We start from the raw sequence: 21,637 nt of genomic DNA, 5'->3' as shown, positions 1-21,637 counted from the left end.
CTGATGTGGCGTGCTCCATCCACATTTGAATTTTTCCTTTTTTATTAAGATTATCTAAGGGTAGATTGAGCATATCACATCGGCCGAGTACGCTAAAAAATAATGGAAGAATGCGAAATAACAATTATCTTTACTATAAAATCTTGATTTACTTAACCTAAGTCTCTTCTGAGGAGGGAAATACCTCCAAAGTTTCCAAATGAGGCATTACTATATCATCTTGATATACTACTCGACTCAAAAACTTAAAAGTCAACAGGTTTACTTTGGTATGTGCTCCTCTTCATTGATTTCAAAGTACTTTCAACCTTAAACTAACGATGAAGATATTATAGATGTCCTTTTGTGTCTGCAATGACAAAATGTTTATCTTCTGAGCAGTGACACATTCAAAATTCTGGTGGAAAATACTGAATGTAGAGAGCCACATATGCTTTGCTACAAACATGTACAGAGTCTAAATCACACTTCTATCTACCTTGTAACATTGTTATAGTTACTTCATTCGTAGCATATTGTCTTTTCCCTGTTGATGATGAATCAGCCTCTGCAGGAAACCTTTCTGTGTAAAATCCAGGTTGTTGAGGTTGGGGTAGTGAAGGATCCTCACTGTCTAACATCAAAAGAGCAGAGGACATTGTAGGCCTGTCTTCAGGGCGTTGTGCAACACACAACAGGCCAACATGAATACATCGTAAAATTTCGGATTCAAGAACCGGCTTCTCCATCAAAGCATCCATTAGTTCCATGATCCTGCCTTCATTCCATAACTTCCATGCCTAGAGAAATTCCAACTTAGAAATTCAATACGATAGAGGGCCAAAAAAAAAAGAAGCTAATACGAAAAATAACTGTTTTAAGAATCTGAAGGAGGAAAGTTTCTGATCCTAACTCACATGTCCTAAAAGGTTGTAGTCATGATCGGGATGATAAAATCCTCTATTCTTCTTTCCACTCACTATCTCTAAAACCAGTACACCAAAGCTAAAAACATCAGACTTCAAGGAAAAGAGCCCATCTATTGCATATTCCGGAGACATATAGCCACTGCATGTAATGAACAAAAATAAATGAAATTAACATAAGGTTGCAATATTTGAGAGCGAGAAAGAGCTAGAGAGAGATAATGTTGTTATACATACTATGTTCCAATGACCCTAGTTGTATTCGCTTCAGTTTGGTCACCTCCAAACGTTCTTGCCAATCCAAAGTCTGATATCTTAGGATTCATCTCACTATCTAAGAGAATATTACTAGCTTTAAGATCCCTATGAATGATTCTTAGCCTTGAATCACGGTGAAGATAAAGAAGTCCTCGAGCGATCCCGACTATAATGTCGAAACGCTTCCCCCAATCCAGTGCAGTACCTCTTGTTTGATCTGGTCCAATTTATGTGAAATTAACTTTGATATTTTTAATGCAGAAGGTATGAGGAATTTAAAAAGGTTAAGAGTGGCTAACCAAATATGTATAAATTTAAACTTCTGTTAGGCACGTATTCATAGATCAACATCCTATCGTCTCCATGAATATAACATCCCAAGAGACTAACAAGATTTCGGTGCTGAAGTTTTGCAATCAAGATAACCTCATTCTTGAACTCTTTGAGACCTTGTCTTGAGTCTTTGGAGAGCCTTTTCACAGCTATTTGTTGCCCAGTTGAGAGCTTACCCTGTAGTTCAGCCAACAAGAGATATAGGTGTGCAGTTCAGCCAACAAGAGAATTGAATTTCTTTCTTTTCACACTACATAAAAGTTCCTAGATGTACTGTGAAATTACCTTGTAAACAGGACCAAAGCCTCCTTCACCAATCTTATTTGCGAAAGAGAAGTTGTTAGTAGCAGATGCAATAGTATGAAAATCAAAAAGTGGCAGCTCTACGTCTTCCTCTGAAACACTTGGCTTGTAATCTTGATTTGGATTATTTATGCTCAGCTTCTTAGCTGCCAAATTAGGAAATCATTAGGGAAAATACACACATGAAGAGGTTTGCTAACGCATGCATATAAATTCAAGGTTGACAAACCAAATGAGATATTCGATTATACATTACAGAAGCAGTTTTGTTTGATTTACGGGTTTAAGAGCTTTTGGATCAATAGTTAGGCCCTTAACAATTAGTGTCAAAATGGGCACCATGTCACAGATTTGAGTCGTGGAGTGTAAAAGATACTTCAACCAAGTGATATTGGCAACAACATTTGCAAGGGATTTGTATTCCGCTTCGCTGCTCGAACGAGCAATAGTGGCTTGTTTACGACGGTTCCAATACGTACGTCATTTTATCACATTAACCCAATTTATTTTTATTCAATTATAAGGAATTCATTAAATAATTCCTTGAACATTACAACATGCATCCGAAAGGGTTGTGTGGAAGAACAACGTTGTAAATGAAGGCCAATGTGGGTAGTTTGCTTGATATAGCAGAACAGTCGCTTGACTTGAATGATTGTGAGAGTGTCATTTCGAGCTAAGGATTGTTAGGACACAATATTAATTGTTCTTGAGGGGTCCAAAGTGGTTCAAAAATTTTGAAACAACTTTTGGTCACGTCAAGTCGATGATAGTGAGACTAGTGAATATAAAAATCAGGGAGTTGGTGGGTTATCGTCAGTTTCGTCAACTAAACATTTTCTTAAGCAATAATTAATTGGTAAATGAACTTTTTAATCAAAAAAATTAGAGAGCATAAAGATGATAAAAGAAGCAGTTAACATATAATTACTTACCTTTGCTTCTGCGAATCATCTTCTCCCGGATGAAAAGCCAGCTGACTGAAACCGACAGAAGAACCACAAAAGCAACTGATACCGAAACGATCACCACCGTTCGTTTGTCGTTGTCATTGGACTCTTCAAGCAGCCACAACATATATCCAGTAAAGAGGAAAATAATGTTAGAATAACTATTAATCTGTTTTACGGGCCTACCATACTTGTCCTGGACTAGAGCTTTCAAAGCACGAGATTTCAGTTTCCTATTTTCTGGCCACACCACCCAAAAAACAAATTCCCATTTTCCACACCTAATCCCACCGCCACTAAATGCTTGGAGCGTAGAACACTAGAACCTGTACTTTTCTTTGATTGAGCCATAGTTGAACTTTGCAGCAGTGACAATTCATACGCTTTAATTACCCTTAGACTTTGTGTCCTCGTGAGCAATTAATTATATATATATTATCATAGGATAACTAATAATTTAGAATAATATTTTTAGGTTTTATCATATAATATTATAATTAAATATTAAATATTAAATATATTTGATCACACCTATTAAATGAGATTTTTTTTTTTTTTGAAATAATTAATGATTTAAGATAATATCGGAGAAATTACACTTAGCTCCATTAATCGAACACATCATTTGTATGAGAAGTGTTAGGGAGCTAAATAAATGAATACAGAAAAATTTTCAAACTGACGTGGCAAATCGTGAGTAGCAAATAAAGGAGAGAGAATTGCCTTTTTTTTTTTAATTTAAAAACTCTTTTCACGTCAGTTTGAAAATTTTTCTGGGTTTATTTATTTGGCTCTCTAACACTTCTACATTTGTATTAGGAAAAAATCATCTTTAGCCCATAAAATTTTCATCTTATTTGAATTTAGTCATTGAGTTTAATTTCAATTTTTTTTTTTTTTTTTTTTTTTTTAAAAAAAAAAAAAAAAACCAGCCTTTAGGTTTTGCCAAAGTTTAAAATAAGTTTCTATGTTAAACAATCCTTAGGTTTTGTCAAAGTTAACGATTTGTCATCTATCACACATGTCTTAGTTGACACGTTATGAATACCTCATACAATGCCACGTCAACAAGTACTAAGGCTTAAGCCATTCATAGAAAAAGAAAAAGAAGAAGACTCACAAAAAAATAATCGAGCTACACGTAAAACTAAAAGAAATACAAAACATGAGAGCCTAAAAAACAAACCCACACTAAGAAAATACTTTGGTTCCATTGACGTGGCATTGCATTATGGTGTTAAGATAGACACGGGCCAAATAAGACATATGATAGATAAAAAACGGTTAATTTTGACGATAAAAGTGATGTAAGAACCCATTTTTAACTTGGGAAAACTTAAGTACCATATTCTTGAAATTGAAAACCGAAGCAAAAATGTTCAAAATGAATGCTGAAACAATTACCCCAACTGAAAGGAAGATGTGAATACTTGGATTCATGGCCAAAGAGACTACTTACCAAGTTCAGAAGCAGCCATCCGAATAAACAAATCTTGCCCACCTTCACTGTACTCTCTAATATCAAGCAAGTCCCCGAACCAAGCCACACAGCCACTCCCGTCAGTTTCAGCATAAGCCACACACGAGCAATTTCTCAAGCAGGCCACCTTACACTCCTCCGACCTCATCGCCGTCTTGTTCACGAAGATATTTGAATTATCCGGCAACTTCAGCCCGGAAAACTTCCTGAACCTCACGTTTTCACTACAGTTCAACGGAGTTTTTATGGTGCATCCGCTGGACCAATCGAACACATTCCATTCTTGTGGTGATTTTGGAGCGAACCCAGTTGGGCAATCGCAAGCAGGGGACTTGTTAATCTTGCAAATCCCGTAAGGGCCACAGTTTTCGTACTTGTCACATTCATCGTCCTGCATAGTTAATATCTTCACCCACTCGCCGCGCTGGCTCCATGTGAGGTGGTCAATCGAGCCCGACTGGTTCACCACGAACCTTGAGATTATAGAATTGTCGTTGTTTTCGAAGGTGTAGTAGACATAGTTTGTGTTGAAAACGAAGATGGGTTTAAATACTGGGTTTTCTTGGAGCGGCGGATCTCCGCCAAATCGAACCCCATCCCAAGGCCCGCTTCTATATTGAATGTCACTTCCTTGGCGGAGAACCGCCTGCGGAAGCCCACCAGGGTCTATTTTGTAGGTGAATTCTCCGGTCGATGGATCTTGAAGGCTCTTCCATGAAGTCAGGAACCAGCTCTGGTTATTCCTTAGATTCCATCCGAGCTTCATTCCTGTTAAAAAGTTTGATTAAACGATTAAATTCATATCAAATCATAAATACAGAGTTTAAACCATTTGGGGGTGATGATTTAACAATACCTGGTAGCAACGTATCGCATGGGCGATCAAAGCTCTGCCAAGCATAGTTTCCATTAGCGCCATCTTTAACCACAAGGTTTCCTGTGTTTAAGAGCTGCAAGACTGGATTTTTCGCTAATGAATTTGAAGACCAGATTACAATGCTGGAATGGCGGTCGAGGATGGTTATGTTTCCGGTGGAATTGATATAGAGGACGCCGGAAGAATCCGTTAGTGGGCGGTTTTGGTTGGCAACCCAAACGACAGTTTGCTGCGGGACATTCTTGAACCATATTCCGGCGTAACGGTTGGTGGAATTCCAGGGACTAAAGAAACCCAATTCGAATGCTCCGCCTGTGGAAACGAGAGTGTCGCCATTGTGGTCTTTGAGAGCTTGGTCTGGAGCTATGGTGTCTAATGCATTAATGGAAATAGAAGTGAAGCAGAAGAAAATGGAAAGAAGGAGCTTCATGGGTTATGTTATCTCAGTAAGAAAAACGCAAAAACACTTGTGTTTTGTCTGCATCCATGAATCAACAGAAACAAGATAAGGGAGATCAGGAAATTGACTCGTTGAACATGAAGACAAAGGTAGAGGAAAGGAGACTATGATGACAATTATTTATACTGGCCGGCGCTATTGACCCTGAAAGTCAATGGTTTGTTCTGAAAGAACAAATGGGTACCCTACTTCTTGCCGGGATGATAACGCTATTAAGATTTGGTTTATAAATCTTTTGAGTTTTCTTGCTTGTCCTCTGCATGTGCGAGGGGCTTTTCTTATGTGTGTCAAAGCCATTTGGCAGAGTAGATAAAGACTATGGGTAGGTATTGGTGCTTGGTTGGTTTGATCATAGAAGCTCAAGCAATTTTTTTCTCCGTTGGTTGTGATAAGAATCTGGCCCCAAGAGTTTTGGACAATGTTGGTTGAATTTGAAACTATCCATATAAAATTAATAGATTAGGATTCCCGCAATTTCTTTGTAATTCAGGTAGTTCGTTACATCGAACGGCTTGAAAAATGCCACCTATTGAAAATGTGGCATGTTATTGAAGCAGAAAAAAGGATTTTTCTTGCCAAAATGCTTCTTTTATACTTTCGCAAAGACGTTTTCTTTATAAAATTAAAAGTCAACTTTTGGCTCAAAACTTTTTTATAACATTAAAAGCAAGAACAGAAATTGCATATATAAAAATTGACGATAATATACTAAATTCTCATTAGTAACATGTTACTTTTTTAATAAGTGACATTTTTCAAGAAACGAACCACTTGACCTGAATTACGTAATTTTAGAATCGACATTTTGCTGGGAATTCTTATCGGAAACGAATCTTTTGAGGCTTTTTGTGTCATCTTGCGAGTGGGCTGCATAAATTTATCTTTGAGGATCTCTGCAGGATTCTGTCAAAACTTTTGAGTATAATGGCACCTTTATAGTGGCCCATTCGAAGAGAAACTTTAATTGGATGGGGAACTCACATGAAAAATAAGAGATGTTATCATTCATTGTGATATCCCGAATTGTCACGGATGTCTATCAAGTCCCATATTGGGCCGGTAGAATTTGATAATGTTGTATGGGTACTAAACTAATAATTAAGTTTCATATTAGTTGTATGTCAAGTATATATATTTTTTTCTTTTTTTCTCTTTTTTTTTTTTTTTTTTGGTCTTGGAGGAGGTTGGGTTGGGTAAAAGAAATATAGCCATTTTGAAGTTGTTCCATCACCCCATTATATATATATATATATATATATAAATTTCCTTTTAATTGTTTTGCTATTTATATTTTCAGTTTTTTAAAAGGTTAAATATCTTTCAGCCCCCTGTAGTTTAACAACTTTATTTTTTGTCCCCTCAATTTCAATTCGTATCACAAATAGTATCTGGGTAATGGATAAAAATTAAAATAGTACTTCCGTCAATCTGCCATTCAAAAATTAACGACAATCCACGTCACTGCCACTAAACCCCTTTAAAATGTCGACACTTGTCCTAAGTGCCAAATAGACACATCTGGCTAAATAAAATAATTGCTACGTAATAAAACAAAAGCCACATCATAAGCAAGTATTATTTTATTGCACTCATACAACCTGCCTTTTTCTTAATCTAACCAAATTAAGAACTAGTTTTGAAGCTGGGTTCCAGGTTATTAAGTACACTTCAGTTTTGAAACTGGGGTTCAAGATTACAAGTTTTTATTATGGAGGACACTTGTCATAATATTATTGGTGCTAGTGTTGCACTGTAACGATTTTCGTCAAAATTTCAGACGTAGGTTGAGAGCAAAGATTAATTTGTTAATTTTGCTTAGCAAAAGAATTTGTCAATAAAATTTTACTACTCCATAGAGCTATTTACAAATCAGTGAAACTGTAAAGATTGATTTTGCATTTTCCTGTTTCTATTAAGCTAATGAAAAAATAAATTTCAAAATATATGATGTAAGTTGTGTTGTGTGATATAAATTGACAAGGAATTCTCTTACTGGTTACACAAAGAAGATCAACCAAAAACTAAATCTATGGCAAAAATCACAGACGAAGATTTACACAAAATTTCAAAGGTTTGAAAATATACCAACATGCAAGATCAGGCCCTACCTTTCTTCACTTTCACTACCTAGCATCTAACATTGTAACTGTAACTTGGTTTACGGTGCATGATTCTTCTTGCTTACTAGATGAAGAACTAGTTTCAGCAGGATTCCTTCCTAGGCAGAAACCTGGCTGCTTTGGCTGGGGCATTGTTGCAGTTTCACTACTCAACATCAAGACCACAGAAGCCATTGTAGGCCTATCTTCTGCACGCTCCTGGACACACAAGAGGCCAACCTGTATGCATCTCATCACTTCAGAGGGGGAATATAAATCACACAGAGATGGATCAATTAGCCCCAAAGCATCTCCTGCTCTCCAAAGCTTCCATGCCTGCAGCAAATGGAAGTTGAGATTTTTGGTCAGTGACAGTGATACAGTGAGATGAAGTGGGTTTGAAGAAAAATCACTACTTCACTTACATGTCCGAGAAGATTTAGTTCATTGTTTGCGTAGTAAAACCCTCGGTTCTTTTTACCACTTATAATCTCCAAAACTAGAACACCAAAACTAAAAACATCAGATTTCACTGAGAAATGTCCGTCCATTGCATATTCAGGAGACATATAGCCACTGCACAAAAATCAATGTAATGAAATAAGTATTATGAAGAAGCTGGAGTTTTAGTCCATGAAAGACCGCAGAGAAATCTTATTTTGGTACTCACTATGTTCCGACAACTCTCCTTGTATTTGCTTCTGTCTGATCCTTACCAAAAATTCTAGCCATGCCAAAGTCGGATATTTTTGGATTCATTTCTCCATCTAGTAAAATGTTGCTTGCCTTTAGATCCCTATGGATAATTCTAAATCTAGAATCTTGATGAAGATATAGAAGTCCTCGAGCAATCCCGCATATAATGTTGAAGCGCCTTGGCCAGTTCAATAAGGAGCGTTTTTCTTTAGCTGAAACCAATTACTTTGTTCTCAGTGTTATAAATACTGTGAATTTATATCTTACCTTTACTGGGTTTTATTAAGCCAAACTCAAAAAATTCAAGGAGGAGACTTACTGAATAAGACAGCATCCAGGCTTTTGTTTTCCATGTACTCATAAATGAGCATCTTTTCATCCATATCAACGCAGCAACCCAGCAATCGAACAAGATTTCTGTGCTGAAGCTTTGCAATCAAGCTAACCTCATTCTTGAATTCTTCGATTCCTTGCCCAGAGGTCTTTGAGAGCCTCTTTACTGCTATTTCTTGATCTTCTACAACCCTACCCTGACAATGCCACCCATATATACTACTGTCAGCATTATATATTGAGTGCCTTTGTAATATTGGTTTGTTATGGTAACGTTTATTAACAAAGAAATTACCTTGTAAACAGAGCCAAAACCACCTTGTCCCAGTTTATTTTCATCAGAAAAGTTGTTTGTTGCCATTGCTAAGGTACCAAAATCAAACAATGGCAATTCTACATCATCCATGTTACTCTCAGTCGAGTACTCTTTCTTACTCGAAATGACCACTTCATTTAACAACAAATCCTGGCTTCTTTCACGAAGACCTGGTTTAGAGACAGTAAAAAGAAAATTCATGAGGATTTGTGATTTCATTTCACACACATTTCTCTAACGGATGATAAAGTTTCTTACCTTTTTGCCGTGTTGTTCCTTGCAATCCCTTCCTCTTCCGCACATAGTATACTGTCAATCCTGATAGGAGAATGACAATACCAACAGTAATTCCTAAAGCCATGATAATTTGTTTTGTCTTGTCAGAACCACCTCCAGAGCCTACACTTCCAGCATCATCTGAAACAAACAGATTGGTATGATTTATGTTAAATGTTATTTAGGCACAATAGAGGGAATTTCTACATTCTCGATCCTACTTAGTTTTCAGATGTTAAAAAAAAAAAAAAAAAAAACTGCTGCATTAGTGCAAAATTTACATGAATTGTTTTCCCTCGAGTGGAGCAAATCAAGAACTTCTACCAAACAAAAGTGACACCGTCTTAAAAGAGAATTTTTTTTTTTTTTTTTTGACATATTGCAAAAGGGAAGGATCTCCGCTTCATGAGGAATGGTTCCTAGCCGATTGAGCTACCCCTCGGAATGTAGAAAAGAATGTTAGACTAAGGTCATGACAAGATTTTGGATGAGGCCAACTATTACTATGCTTCCCATTAAAAAATTTGCCGACTATTCAGTGACAAAATGTGAACTCAAACCTTGAAACCTAGTGAAAATTGTCAGGCCCATTATACCAAAGTGAACATGAAGCCTCAGATGGCTAGTGCTACAAATTGCAGTACATTATTACTGCCCATTATTGTAACACCCCACCCCATTGACACACAATATTATTTATTTTTGACTCCTTTGGACCAGACTTTCCAGGAGGTCACCCATTTTGGTACTAATCTAACAGATTGAAACACGCTTAACTGTGGAGTTCTGATGGAATCATGACCATCACAGCTTTAAAACGCGTTATTGTCATTAAGAGTGTAAGTATACATATAAGCAAATCTCTATCTCCATACCCAGGCGATGTGGGACGTCACAACATGGATTGAGATTCGGTGAAATACCACCAGCACCATGTGCAATACATTTTATTTAAAGAGTTCATTTTAAATGAATGGTCCCAATCGTGATAGTAAATAAAGAAAAATCAAAAATAAAAAAGTGGTTATTGGGGTAGCCGATCCTATGGCAGAAAGTGATAGTTTTGCTACCCCCAATGACAATCATCCCCTTTGGCCACAAGGGTGCTTTAAGCACCCCAACCCCGGCCACGGGGTGGTCGAGGGGGGTTGAACTGAACTTAACTACCTCATAGCCAAATGAAGTAATTTGGCCACCCCCAAATCAGTCATTGGAGGTGCCTGAATCACCCTAGCCCTTGGCCCAAACTAACTGTTGGGGGTGGTTCAACAACTCCTAAACGAGCATTAAAAATGGCCTAACCACCCCTTTTAGCCAAAGGCGAGGAATTCGGCCACTCCTAAACTAGTTATCAGGGGTGACCAAGGGGTGGTTTGGCCACCCTCGAACCACCAGTTCAGAGTGGCCGAACCAACCCAGGTGGGTGATTCAGCCCACCAGCCACTCGAGTTATCTCTTCTGTTTTCTTTTTTTTAGTATTTAATGTCATGATTTGGATCATTCATTTAAAAGTAAAGCCGCCTACCAAATTTTATTTTCTGTCATTTAATGGCCCCTATGTTGTCCAGTTCAATAAATTTTTCACGTGAATGATTCCACATAAATACTATACTGCAAGTAGTTAAACACAGCTGCCTATAAATTAGTACGTTTGTACGGACCCTTCAAATTCTATTGCAATTGCAAATTGTTAGTTAGGACCTTGAAGACTGAAGGACAGCGTAATAATTACATAAGGACCATACAGAAGAACTAGAGTCATATATAGTTGTTGTTGCTTTAAACAACTTTGGTATTGTGGGGGAATCTCATATATATCTTTAAGAGACAGTAAATATGATGATTTATAAGTGTCTGAATTGTCTGAATGTCAGAGTACTCATTTGGTAAAGAAATGCTATATTCACTCTCATTTTTATATTTTTAAATTCACTAAAAATTACTATTGGATCGAAAATCTAAGAGTAATCTATTTGAAATCTAATGGTAATTTTTAGTGCCACATCGATAAATGTGAGAGTGGAGTGTGTGTAGTATTTTTCTTATTGAATATCTTAAATTATGTTCTACTTCTAATTATTTTATAAAAAAAGTGTTCACTTAAAACATAATATATATAAGTGTAATGAAAAGGCATGTAAAATTGAAAATAGTTATATGTTAAACTATGGTAGAATGATGCTACATTTTCCATTGGATATGCATGTAAGAATGGAAACTTCAAATTCCTATATGAATTATAGGGAATTCAGACAAAAAAAAAAAATGAAAGAGATAATCTTGGGTCTTGAAGTGCCGAGGTGCAAAGGTCACCTGGTACCTCAAGAGTCGGGACATGGGATTCCCTCTCTATACCATGTAGGCAAAAAATTTCAAAAAAATCTCAATCCAAATTATTATAACAAAGCAAATAGTCCATTAGAAATGATAACAATCAATCTGTAAATAGTCGTTTGAGGGTGACTTTCAAAAATGGTAGATACCTAACCAACTTTAGTTAGGTAAGGAAAGCCACTAAAGCACAATGGAATTTGTGCCTGGATAGAGAGAAAAAGCAGACAAACCTAGACTCTTTAACAGTTCTGCAAACTTCTTTCCAACATTGTTAGGCAAAGAGAAATTTCGACCCACAGGAAGAACTCTAAGATGATTGTGGTAGCAAAACGAGGTTAACAACTTGGTTTTCTTCTGTTCTTTCACACTAAAAAGATCAAAAGAGAAAAGTAAAAGCAAATAAAAAAAATAAGTGGGAGTGGAAAGCTGGCTAAGTTCAGACCGAGAAAAAAAAACAGAGGGGGGGTGTTGGTTGGTCCCACTCTGCCTAGCTAGATGGATGGTCTCACCATTGCTCTAAACTTGTAATGTTTAATCCAACGGTTCATGTTTAATTTTCTTTTGGTACTAAACATCATATTCACAGTGGTTCCCACAGAATTATGAAATATTGTCGCGCCCGTGAGATTTTTTAACTTTCGTTGTGTCTCATAATTTCGCAAAGCAAAGCAGAAGAAGGAAAAGGACTGGTGGGTGTAGGCCCCAATAAAGTTTTAACCGGAGTCAGAAAAGACGGCCCCCCACCGGTGCCGTTTCGAACAATGCATTTATGTTGGGAGGGGCCACATGGCCGCCCCCAAGAAACCAAAGAAATGCTTTTTATTAAGTCACGCAATCAATCAAGGAAAAACCCCAAGAGGGATGTGTAGGTTTTGAATTGATCATAACAGTGACCGACAAGTGCAGGCCATCACAGACACGTTGATCACCGGTGGATCATCATCATCATATATCATGGATGATTCATGTGAAACCACCATCATCAAGAACCTCCCAAACATGTTTCAAGCAGACGGGACCCGCACGAACAATAACACGTGTTGCGGGTGTGATGAGTCACTCCCTCTGTCAGTGTCACTTTGACTGTGACGCACGATTTCTTTGCCACTCTCATGAAAAATGAAATGCTAGTGTATTTGAAAGCTCTTCGTAGGTGAGCGGAAAATGCTACCACTCTACCGACTTGTGTCTATTCTTTAGACTTTTTTTTTTTTTTTTTTTTTACTTTTATATTCAAAAAGGGTAGAGGGGCTACTTACTGTGCCTACTTTTATTTATTACCGTTCTTTTTATTTAAATGTAATCATAATAGCATCTAACTTTTAACGGCAAAAAATAGTTAAACAATAAAAAATTATATATATAATTTTAAGTCTAATTAAGTCATATCTTAATCTAACTTATTAAAATATGAGTGAAACTCAATACAATTAGCACTAATCAAGTTAGTGTGAAATTCGAATTCACCAACCACTCGTGTAACCATTTAACCAAACAGATGATACACTATGAAGAAATTGATATAACTATTCATGCAACTACTGATAATCCTAATTAACTTGAATGAGCTGATAATCTCTAAAATTAAAAAATAAAAAAAAATAAAAAAAATTGTTGTCAAGGCAGAAAATACTTGTGGAGATTTTCAGAACATGTGCACCTTCTAACTTGATTGTAATGGAAATTAATTGAGGCAAAGGACCAGGAAAAAAGAAGAATTAAAGAGGGGGAAGACGGAAAATTTCAACGTACCAATTTCAGAAGCTGCCAATCGAACATAGAGATCTTGACCACCACCTTCTGTATACACCCTCACGTCTAGAAGCTCACCAGTCCATGTCACGCACCCTGATCCTCCATTGCTAATATTATAGTCAGCATAAGCAGTACAGGAGCAATTCTTCAAGCACATTTCTTCACATTCCTTGAGATTCATGGTCTTGTCGACAAAAGCAGTCGTCGTCACCGGCAATTTCATATTCTTCAACGGCAAGAATTTGTCGCTCTCGCAACCCAGCGTCGTATTCCTCACACACCCATCAGACCCATCTCTCAAATTCCACACCGGCAGATTCTTGGGTGCAAAACCTTTCATACACTGGCACACCGGCGACAAATTTGTGTCGCATATACCGTATGGACCGCACTCTTTGTAGCTGTCACACTGATCTTTCGGAGCATACCAATATAAGTTCCACTCCCCGCTGCTTTCAATCCACGTATATCGTTGAAGATTGCCGTTCGTTGCATTCACAACCAACCGGGAAATGAGAGACGCATTTGTTATCGAATACGAATAATATACCTCATGTTGGTCCATAACAAAATCAAAGCCGAGACCGTTTAAAGGCGCCATTTCCGGTACCCCACTGAACCTTAACCCGTTCCAAGGCCCGCTTCGATATTCTACTCCCTGTTTGTTCAGCAAGAAAATTTCTGGGAATCCACGGAAATCTAGCTTGAATGAATAGTCTCCGGTTGCAGGGTCCACCGAGCTCTTCCACGACGTTATGTACCGGTCCAAACCGTGGTCTAAATCCCATCCTAGCTTCATACCTGGTAACAGAGTATCTGTGGGATAATCAAAGCTCTGCCACAGATATTTCTCCGGATCGTTCTCGTTCATCTCTTTGACAACAAGATTTCCTGAATCTAAAAGCAGCACAACTGGATTAGCGGCCTGCGTTTCATTCGAAAACCATGACATGTTCCCAGCTTGATCGAGAACAACGATGTTTCCATGGTCGCCGATCTTGAAGGTGCCGGATGAGTTTGAAAGTGGGGTGTCTCTGTTTGCAACCCAAACAACTGTTTTGCCAAGGATTTTCTTGTACCATATTCCCAGGTACCACTGTGAGTTGCCCGGATTGAAGAACCCCAGTTCAAACACCTGGCCGGCGGACACAAGGGTCTGGTCATTCGAGAGTGACTGCGTTGCAGTCAAGGAGTCCAAAGAGATGGGTGTACTCGAAGGGAAGAAAGCGAGGAAAGTGAGGCAGAAAATGGTGAAACAATGGAGCTTAGAGATATCTCCCATTGTTCACTTGGAGGCTTCTCTGTGTAAGCATCTGAGGGTATTTGTTTTCTTGTATGTTGTTGAAGCCATTTGGTTTTGTCTGATAGGTAGAGAGGAAAGCAGAGCATGTTGTTGACATTTGCCTTCTTTATTTCCGTGGTGTGCGTTGTTTCTCCTTTGAATTTACCCGTTTCAAAATGTGACGACATGAATTCTGACAGTTTTGAGTTGGACGGGCTCTAGAAGCACAACTTGGGCTTGCACATGGGTTTTGCTGGCTTATAATGGGCAGATGACCTTTTTTTAAAAAAAAAAAAAAAAAAAAAAAAGAAATTAATTAATTACTTTTTACCCCATTTTTAGAGCACCTTAGTAATTTTTTCCTATAAACTACTAACTATGACACCTGACGTCATTAAACTATCATCTTATAACAAAAAGCCCACTTCTATCAGTTAAAGTGGTTAAAATTGAAAGTCAACGGTTATGTACAAGTCATGTGTCATTTTAAATTTTTTTTCTTTTACTTTTGCTCTCACTTCAGATTGAGAAAATGACGCCTATACCCTCTTAAACCATAATCCAACACATGAAAACAATTTAAAATAAGGGCAAAAGTAGAAGAAAAAAAAAATTATAATGGCACATTACTTGCACATGACCATTGTCCATTAATTTTAACCCATTTGACTGACGGAAATGGGCTTTTTGTCATAAGATGGTAGTTTGATGGCGTCAGGTGTCATAGTTGATAGTTCATGAGAGGAAAATATCAAGACGCTGTAGTTTATGGGGGCAAAAAGTAATCATCCTTTTTTTTAAAAAAAAAAAAAAACCTTATTCTCATTGCTGTAAAGATTTTTTAAAAGAAAAAAAAAAAAGAAAAAAAAGGTACTGTAAAGTATCTATTATCTTTATCATAATTATCATTTATTTTTGAATTAAAATAAATAGATATAGATGAAATATATATATGTATAAAGAAATATACATAAAAACATACAAACATAAAAACATCATTATCGAATTATAAATTTAGTTGGGCATGCATAAGGCTTTTCACCTTTCCACTTGGAGGTCAATTTCAGGCATAGACTTTGAGGGCATGTGTTCCAAATTCCATTAATGAAGGCTTATTAATATGTTCTCTTTTTAGTATCATTCCACTATAAGATAAAATCGCCCGACCATGTAGAAGACTAACCTTAATGTAATGAGCATTCACGTTTGGTGGTGGCTTAAATCATTGCTTACTTCAAAATCTTACATGTAACATGTTTTACTTTGAAGGACTTCGTTCTTTTACTTATGGGTGAGCACATTTATCGTTAATCACCTACTAACCGCTACTAAACTATCACCGATCGACAACCGACTTCCAGCGATTGGTAGACGAAATAAAATATTGTTTCAACATCGGTTTGATTCGGTAAGTGATAGGCTTTTTTTTTTTTTTGTCGGTTAACTAACTTAACCGATTTTTTAAATGAATTTTGAATTTTATCTGGTAGGTTTTCTTATTGTGTTCGTCCAGCTGATTTGTGATTGTCCTTTTGGTCCGTATTCCATGAATTTACTTTTTCTTTTCATTTATAAAGCATACGCTTTACTGATTCTATAGTTACAAGGATGTTGATAAATTTTAACATAAAAATTTGTAACTGATAATTAACTGACCTATTTACAGACTAAAGAACATGTTTGTGATTGTGTTTGAGCATGTTTAAGTCAAAAAATCGCTTTTTGACAAAAGCTTCATTTTTAAACTTTTGTCAAAAGTGCATTTTGGTCATTTTTTGGCTTTTTGAACCCTTAAAAATACTTTCAATTTTTTTTTACTAAACCGGTACTTTTTTTAAAAAAAAACAAACTTTTAAGTGTTAAACACATTTTTAGACCCCTTAAACTCACACACAATGACACAAACAGGCCCTAATTGATTAACTAAAAAAGTCAAAACTATTTAATGTCAACATGAAATCGGTTAATTAACCGACTTTCATGAATCGGTAGGCAAAAATATCTCTACCGATATCGGCCGAACCCATATCCATCCCTACTTTTACCCTTTCACTCAACCATGCATAAAGAAATAAGTCTATATTAATTACTCAAACTGTCAATATATCACATGCTAACCATTCGAAAAATATCAACTTAATAAATAAATAAATAATTTAATCTTTTTAAAACATTTTACCAATGAATTCTTCATGCAAATGTTTAATAGAGAATTTTTTTTTGAAAAGAAGTTGGACTAGATCGGAGTTTATGAATTCTTACATGTTATGAAAGCCATTTGAGAAAGAAGGAATATTTGAAATGAGAAAGGGGAAAAGGAGTTTTGATAAAATAACAAATTGTGGGTTGCACAACATATCAAATTAATGCAAGCATTGTCACCAAGTGCGGTGGCAAGATACATCAAAATTTCAGTGCATGCATGGAGTACAGAAAGCAAGGAATATGAAAATAAACCAATCATTTAGGCCTAAAGCTAGCCTTTTCTTGAAGGGATGATGGATCAAACTCCTTTTTTTTTTTTTTTTTTTTTTTTTGGGGGGGGGGGGGGGGTGGGGGGGGGTATGTATCACACTTTCAATTCAGCACCTCAGGACCTCATATTGCTGTAAAGAGTTGCCAATATCACCAACCAAAAAAAAAAAAAGTAAAAAAAAAGGGTAAAAAATCTACTTAATCCTCTCAAACTATCACTCCAATAACAATCTATTCCTCAAACTATCAATTGCGACAATTTATTCTCAAACTACTAAAACATTAATGACAATGCACCCCCAATTTTAACAAAATAACGAAAATATTCTTACTAAAATAAAGATAAAAATACTAAAATTTAATTTTCTTTCAAAATTTTAAGGGTATTTTTGTCTTATTGAAAATTTTATAGGGATAATTTCGTCATTTTGTTAGCATTGAGGAATACATTGTCATTGTTTTGATAGTTTTGGAGGTAAATTGTGGTAATTGATAGTTTGATGGGTAAATTATTATTAGAGTAGTAGTTTGAAAGGGCTAAATAGATTTTACCCCAAAGAAAAGGAAAGTAGGCCTACGCAAGATTATATCAGGTCAAAGGATTTTGCTTGCACTAGAAAGAAAAAGGCAGGTCGTATAGAGCATTTGGTCTCTTACATTTATGCACAAATTAGGCGGTTTCCTAATAAAATAAGGGCCAAAACAATAATTGTAATAAAAGTTCTTTCCATTAAAAATTAAGGTCCCAATTATGGTAGTAAATATTCCTCCCTCGTGTATGAAAAGAAAAAGTTAGTAAATGTTCTAGGTCCCCAATTATTTAATACCCAAGATATTAAGATTTTAGAGAAAAAAAAAAAAAACAAAAAAAGGAATATAGAAAGTCGATTCAGAAGGACAGAGTATTCCTTCAAATTAGGTTGGAAGAACTTCCTTAAACTCATTCTATAAAAATGACATATGTCCATTTTTTTTAGGATAAAGTTTTCCTCCAAACTGGGTTGGAGAAATTTTCTTCAATCTAATCTATAAAAGTGACATGTGTCCCATTTTTAATAATATGTAAGATGCGCGTGAGTTTTTTTAACAATTTATTCTAACTTTGTCCCTGTTATTAAAAAAAACATGTGCATCTCACATGTTAAGGGATACACTTTTATAGACTAAGTTGAAGGAAATCCCTCCAATCAAGTTTAGAGGAAAACTTTGTCCTTTTTTTTTTAATAACATGTGAGATGCATATTAGTTTTAATATTATTTATTCAAACTTTGTCTCTGCTATTAAAAAAATATGTGCATCTCACATATTCAAATAACACGTCACTTTTATAAATTAAATTAGAGAAAGTTCTTCCAACTCAATTTGAAAGAAAACTCTGTCCAATTCAAAATGTGTTCAATTTGATAGCATTTTTTTGCCCTTTTGAAAGCCTCAAATTCAATGTTCACATTCTTGAAAAGTCTCCAACGTCTATAAAATTCTTCTCAAACATCAATTTAAAAGTTGCATTCTTACAGATGAAAAGTCTCCAACATTACATCGTCCGGCCGGCATATTAGGCCTCAAAATCTAGAATGATATTTAATATATAAATATAAGAAAGTGTCTCACTTAAACTAATTATCGTCTTTTTAGTCTCAAAATCTATCAAGTCGTCTTAAGGGGTAATTTAATCAACTGTGGACCACGCCTTATGAAACTGAAGTCACTAGTTCGAATTTTTTCTCCTCCTTCCTTTGCATGGACATGTCAAAAAAAAAAAAAAAAAAAAAAAATCTATCGAGCCGCCCTGCTTTTATGGCTCCTCCTTACCAACCATGGATGAGAAGTTGAGAACTTCTATTGCAGTTAAGCCCTTCCTCTGTTTGGCCCTTCCATTTCCATTTCATATGCCCTTCAGGTCAAGATCATATATATATATTCTAGTCATAGTCAATCAAGAAATGATAATGATCAATAAATTTGATTCTTTAATTAATGCCCGAAGCCAAAAAAAAAAAAGAAAAAAAAAAAGAAAAAAAAAAAAGAAAAAAAGAAAAAGTAGGCCTACAATGGAAGATTATGCAGGTCAAAGGATTTTGCTTGCACTAGAAAGAAAAAGGCAGGTCGTGTTGAGCATTTGGTCTCTTACTTTTATGCACAAATTAGGCATAATTGCAATAAAAGTTCTTTCCATTTAAAATTAAGGTTCCAATTATGGTAGTAAATATTCCGCCCTCCATTATGAAAAGAAAAAGTTAGTAAATTCTCAAGGTCCCCAATTATTTAATACCCAAGATATTAGATTTCAGAAAAAAAGAAAAAAGAAAAAAAAAATAGAAAGTCAATTAGAAGGACAGAGTTTTCCGCCAAACTAGGTTGGAAGAACTGTCTTAAACTCATTCTATAAAAATGACATGTGTCCATTTTTTTTAATAACATGTGATATGCATATGAGTTTTAATATTATGGGTAAAGTTTACTTAATCCCCTCAAACTACCACCCCAATGATAATCTACCCCCCAAATTATCAATTACAATAATTTACCCTCAAAACTACCAAAACAATGACAATGTATCCCTCAATGTTAGCAAAATGACGAAATTACCCCTATAGAATTTTCAATAAAGCAAAAATATCCTTAAAAATTTGAATAAAAATTTAAATTTAGTATTTTTATTTTAGTAAGGGTAATTTTGTTATTTTTTTTTTAAATTGGGAATACATTGTCATTGTTTTGATAGTTTATGGGGTAAATTGTTGCGATTGATAGTTTGGAGGGGTAGATTGTCATTGGAATGGTAGTTTGATAGGATTAAATGAATTTCACCCTAATATTATCTTTTCAAACTTTGTTCATGCTATTAAAAAAACATGTATATTTCACATGTTCAAATAACACGTATCATTTTTATAGATTGAGTTGCAGGAAGTTCTTCTAGCCCAATTTGGAGGAAAAGTCTGTCCAATTCAAAATGTGTTCAATTTGATAGCATTTTTTTTCCCTTTTGAAAGCCTAAAATTCAATGTTCACATTCTTGAAAAGTCTCCAATGTCTATAAAATTCTTCTCAAACATCAATTTAAAAGTCGCATTCTTAAAGATGAAAAGTCTCCAACATTACATCGTCCAGCCGGCATATTAGGCCTCAAAATCTAGAATGATTTTAAATAAAAAAAAAAAAAAATTATTTATTTAATATTTAAATATAAGAAAGTGTCTCACTTAAACTAATTATCGCCTTTTTAGTCTCAAAATCTATCGAGCCGCCCTGCTTTTATGGCTCCTCCTTACCAACCATGGATGAGAACTTCTATTGCAGTTAAGCCCTTCCTCTGTTTGGCCCTTCCATTTGCTGATAAGCTTACTTGGTCACCTTCTCGTTCAATTTAAAAATCATATATATCTTTTAGTCTCAAAATCTATTGAGCTGTCCTGCATGGCGCCTCCTTATCAACCATGGATGGCTTCTATGTCCACATAAGGGGAGAAAATTGGGAGAGGATGATTCGAACGAGTGACTTCTGCTTTATGAAACGTAGTCCCTCACCGATTAAGCTACCCCTTGAGATCAAAATCATATATATTCTACTCATTGTCAATCAAGAAATGATATGATTAATAAATTTGATTCTTTAATTAATGGCCACAACATTTAAATACGGCTTAAAACATTATTCAATCTAGTTATCAAGTAGACAAGGAATAATTATTCCTAATGAAAACAACCTTGTTGAAAACTGTTCTTATCTTTTGATGGATGTAAGACTATGCGTATGAGATGGAACTTTTAAACAAGAGTTGTTTGACTAAAATCTCCATACATCACTAGAAACTGATAGAAAAATGAAAAATGAATTTATGGGTATGAAAACATGCCTTAAAAGATAATGCAAATGAAGACAAATGTCGGCTGTCCTATACTCTTGTCTTTTGGGGTCAAAAACATCAATTGGTGTTTTTTAAAATTGGTTTGCTAGACTTCAGATTCATACAAAATTAATTGTAGTTGGGAAAGGCTGCAGCCACAAGCATGGGGTGGGTGGGTCTGGGGTAACTATCTTTAGTGACGTTTTCAATTGTTGAAAGCAACAAATCACAGAACAATGACATTCAAACAGAAAGAGTTTGTAATTAGAAAAAAAAAAAAAGAAGAAGAAAAAAACAGAAAGAGTTTGTTTTTGGTGGGAGAAATCATAATAGTTTAATAAAACTTTATTTAATTCATCAACTTTTATTATTTTTGCAATCATTCCCCAAATTTCAAAATATCTTAATTTAATGTATTCAATTTTAATTTTAATTTTTTAATTTTTTAATTTTTTTTTTAAAATTTGCAATGTCACCCCTCTAGTTAGGGTTTAGGGTTAAATCAAACATTAAATAAGTGAAATTACCCTTATACCCCTATAAAATTTATAAAATTACAAAATTACATTGATTTATAAAAATTGCACCGTGAGTCTAGTGACTCATGAATAACAAGGTGGGTCACCAGACAATTCCTGCCACTTTTTTTTTTT

General features: G+C 35.4%; 2 protein-coding genes across 3 annotated transcripts; both read right to left on the bottom strand.

The window, feature by feature from the left end:
* Positions 1–266: 266 nt before the first annotated feature.
* Positions 267–5,670, bottom strand: LOC148589910 (G-type lectin S-receptor-like serine/threonine-protein kinase At4g27290). 2 transcript variants are annotated; one of them, XM_088516415.1, is made up of 8 exons: positions 5,086–5,670; positions 4,209–4,997; positions 2,735–2,857; positions 1,782–1,945; positions 1,463–1,673; positions 1,143–1,380; positions 897–1,047; positions 267–779 (listed from the first exon to the last, which is right to left on the bottom strand). In XM_088516415.1, exons 1-8 carry the CDS (start codon positions 5,534–5,536, stop codon positions 471–473), a joined length of 2,436 nt encoding a protein of 811 aa, XP_088372541.1. In that variant the 5' UTR covers positions 5,537–5,670; the 3' UTR covers positions 267–470. The 2 variants fall into 2 exon arrangements, with proteins under 2 accessions (XP_088372541.1, XP_088372543.1); XM_088516417.1 differs by lacking the exon at positions 897–1,047 and having other exon boundaries at positions 712–779.
* A 1,841-nt stretch (positions 5,671–7,511) lies between these two features.
* Positions 7,512–14,774, bottom strand: LOC132169979 (receptor-like serine/threonine-protein kinase SD1-8). The gene is made up of 7 exons (XM_059580912.2): positions 13,373–14,774; positions 9,269–9,427; positions 8,990–9,180; positions 8,681–8,891; positions 8,336–8,573; positions 8,091–8,241; positions 7,512–8,001 (listed from the first exon to the last, which is right to left on the bottom strand). Exons 1-7 carry the CDS (start codon positions 14,655–14,657, stop codon positions 7,690–7,692), a joined length of 2,547 nt encoding a protein of 848 aa, XP_059436895.2. The 5' UTR covers positions 14,658–14,774; the 3' UTR covers positions 7,512–7,689.
* Positions 14,775–21,637: the final 6,863 nt, after the last annotated feature.

Source organism: Corylus avellana, chromosome 1, assembly GCF_965113065.1.
Source record: "Corylus avellana chromosome 1, dhCorAvel1.hap1.2, whole genome shotgun sequence".
NCBI lineage: Eukaryota > Viridiplantae > Streptophyta > Magnoliopsida > Fagales > Betulaceae > Corylus > Corylus avellana.
The sequence above is the reverse complement of the archived record's forward strand: the minus strand, read 5'-3'. Positions and strand labels throughout refer to the sequence as shown.

Excerpts from the sequence above, each read along its gene's own strand:
- LOC148589910 (XM_088516415.1), bottom strand. The coding sequence starts at position 5,536 with ATGAAGCTCCTTCTTTCCATTTTCTTCTGCTTCACTTCTATTTCCATT. Across the intron at positions 4,998-5,085 it reads ATGCGATACGTTGCTACCAG|GAATGAAGCTCGGATGGAAT; the intron begins GTATTGTTAAAT and ends ACTTTTTAACAG. Across the intron at positions 1,674-1,781 it reads GCTTTGGTCCTGTTTACAAG|GGTAAGCTCTCAACTGGGCA; the intron begins GTAATTTCACAG and ends GCTGAACTACAG.
- LOC132169979 (XM_059580912.2), bottom strand. The coding sequence starts at position 14,657 with ATGGGAGATATCTCTAAGCTCCATTGTTTCACCATTTTCTGCCTCACT. Across the intron at positions 9,428-13,372 it reads ATTGGCAGCTTCTGAAATTG|ATGATGCTGGAAGTGTAGGC; the intron begins GTACGTTGAAAT and ends TGTTTGTTTCAG. Across the intron at positions 8,002-8,090 it reads AACTAAATCTTCTCGGACAT|GCATGGAAGCTTTGGAGAGC; the intron begins GTAAGTGAAGTA and ends CATTTGCTGCAG.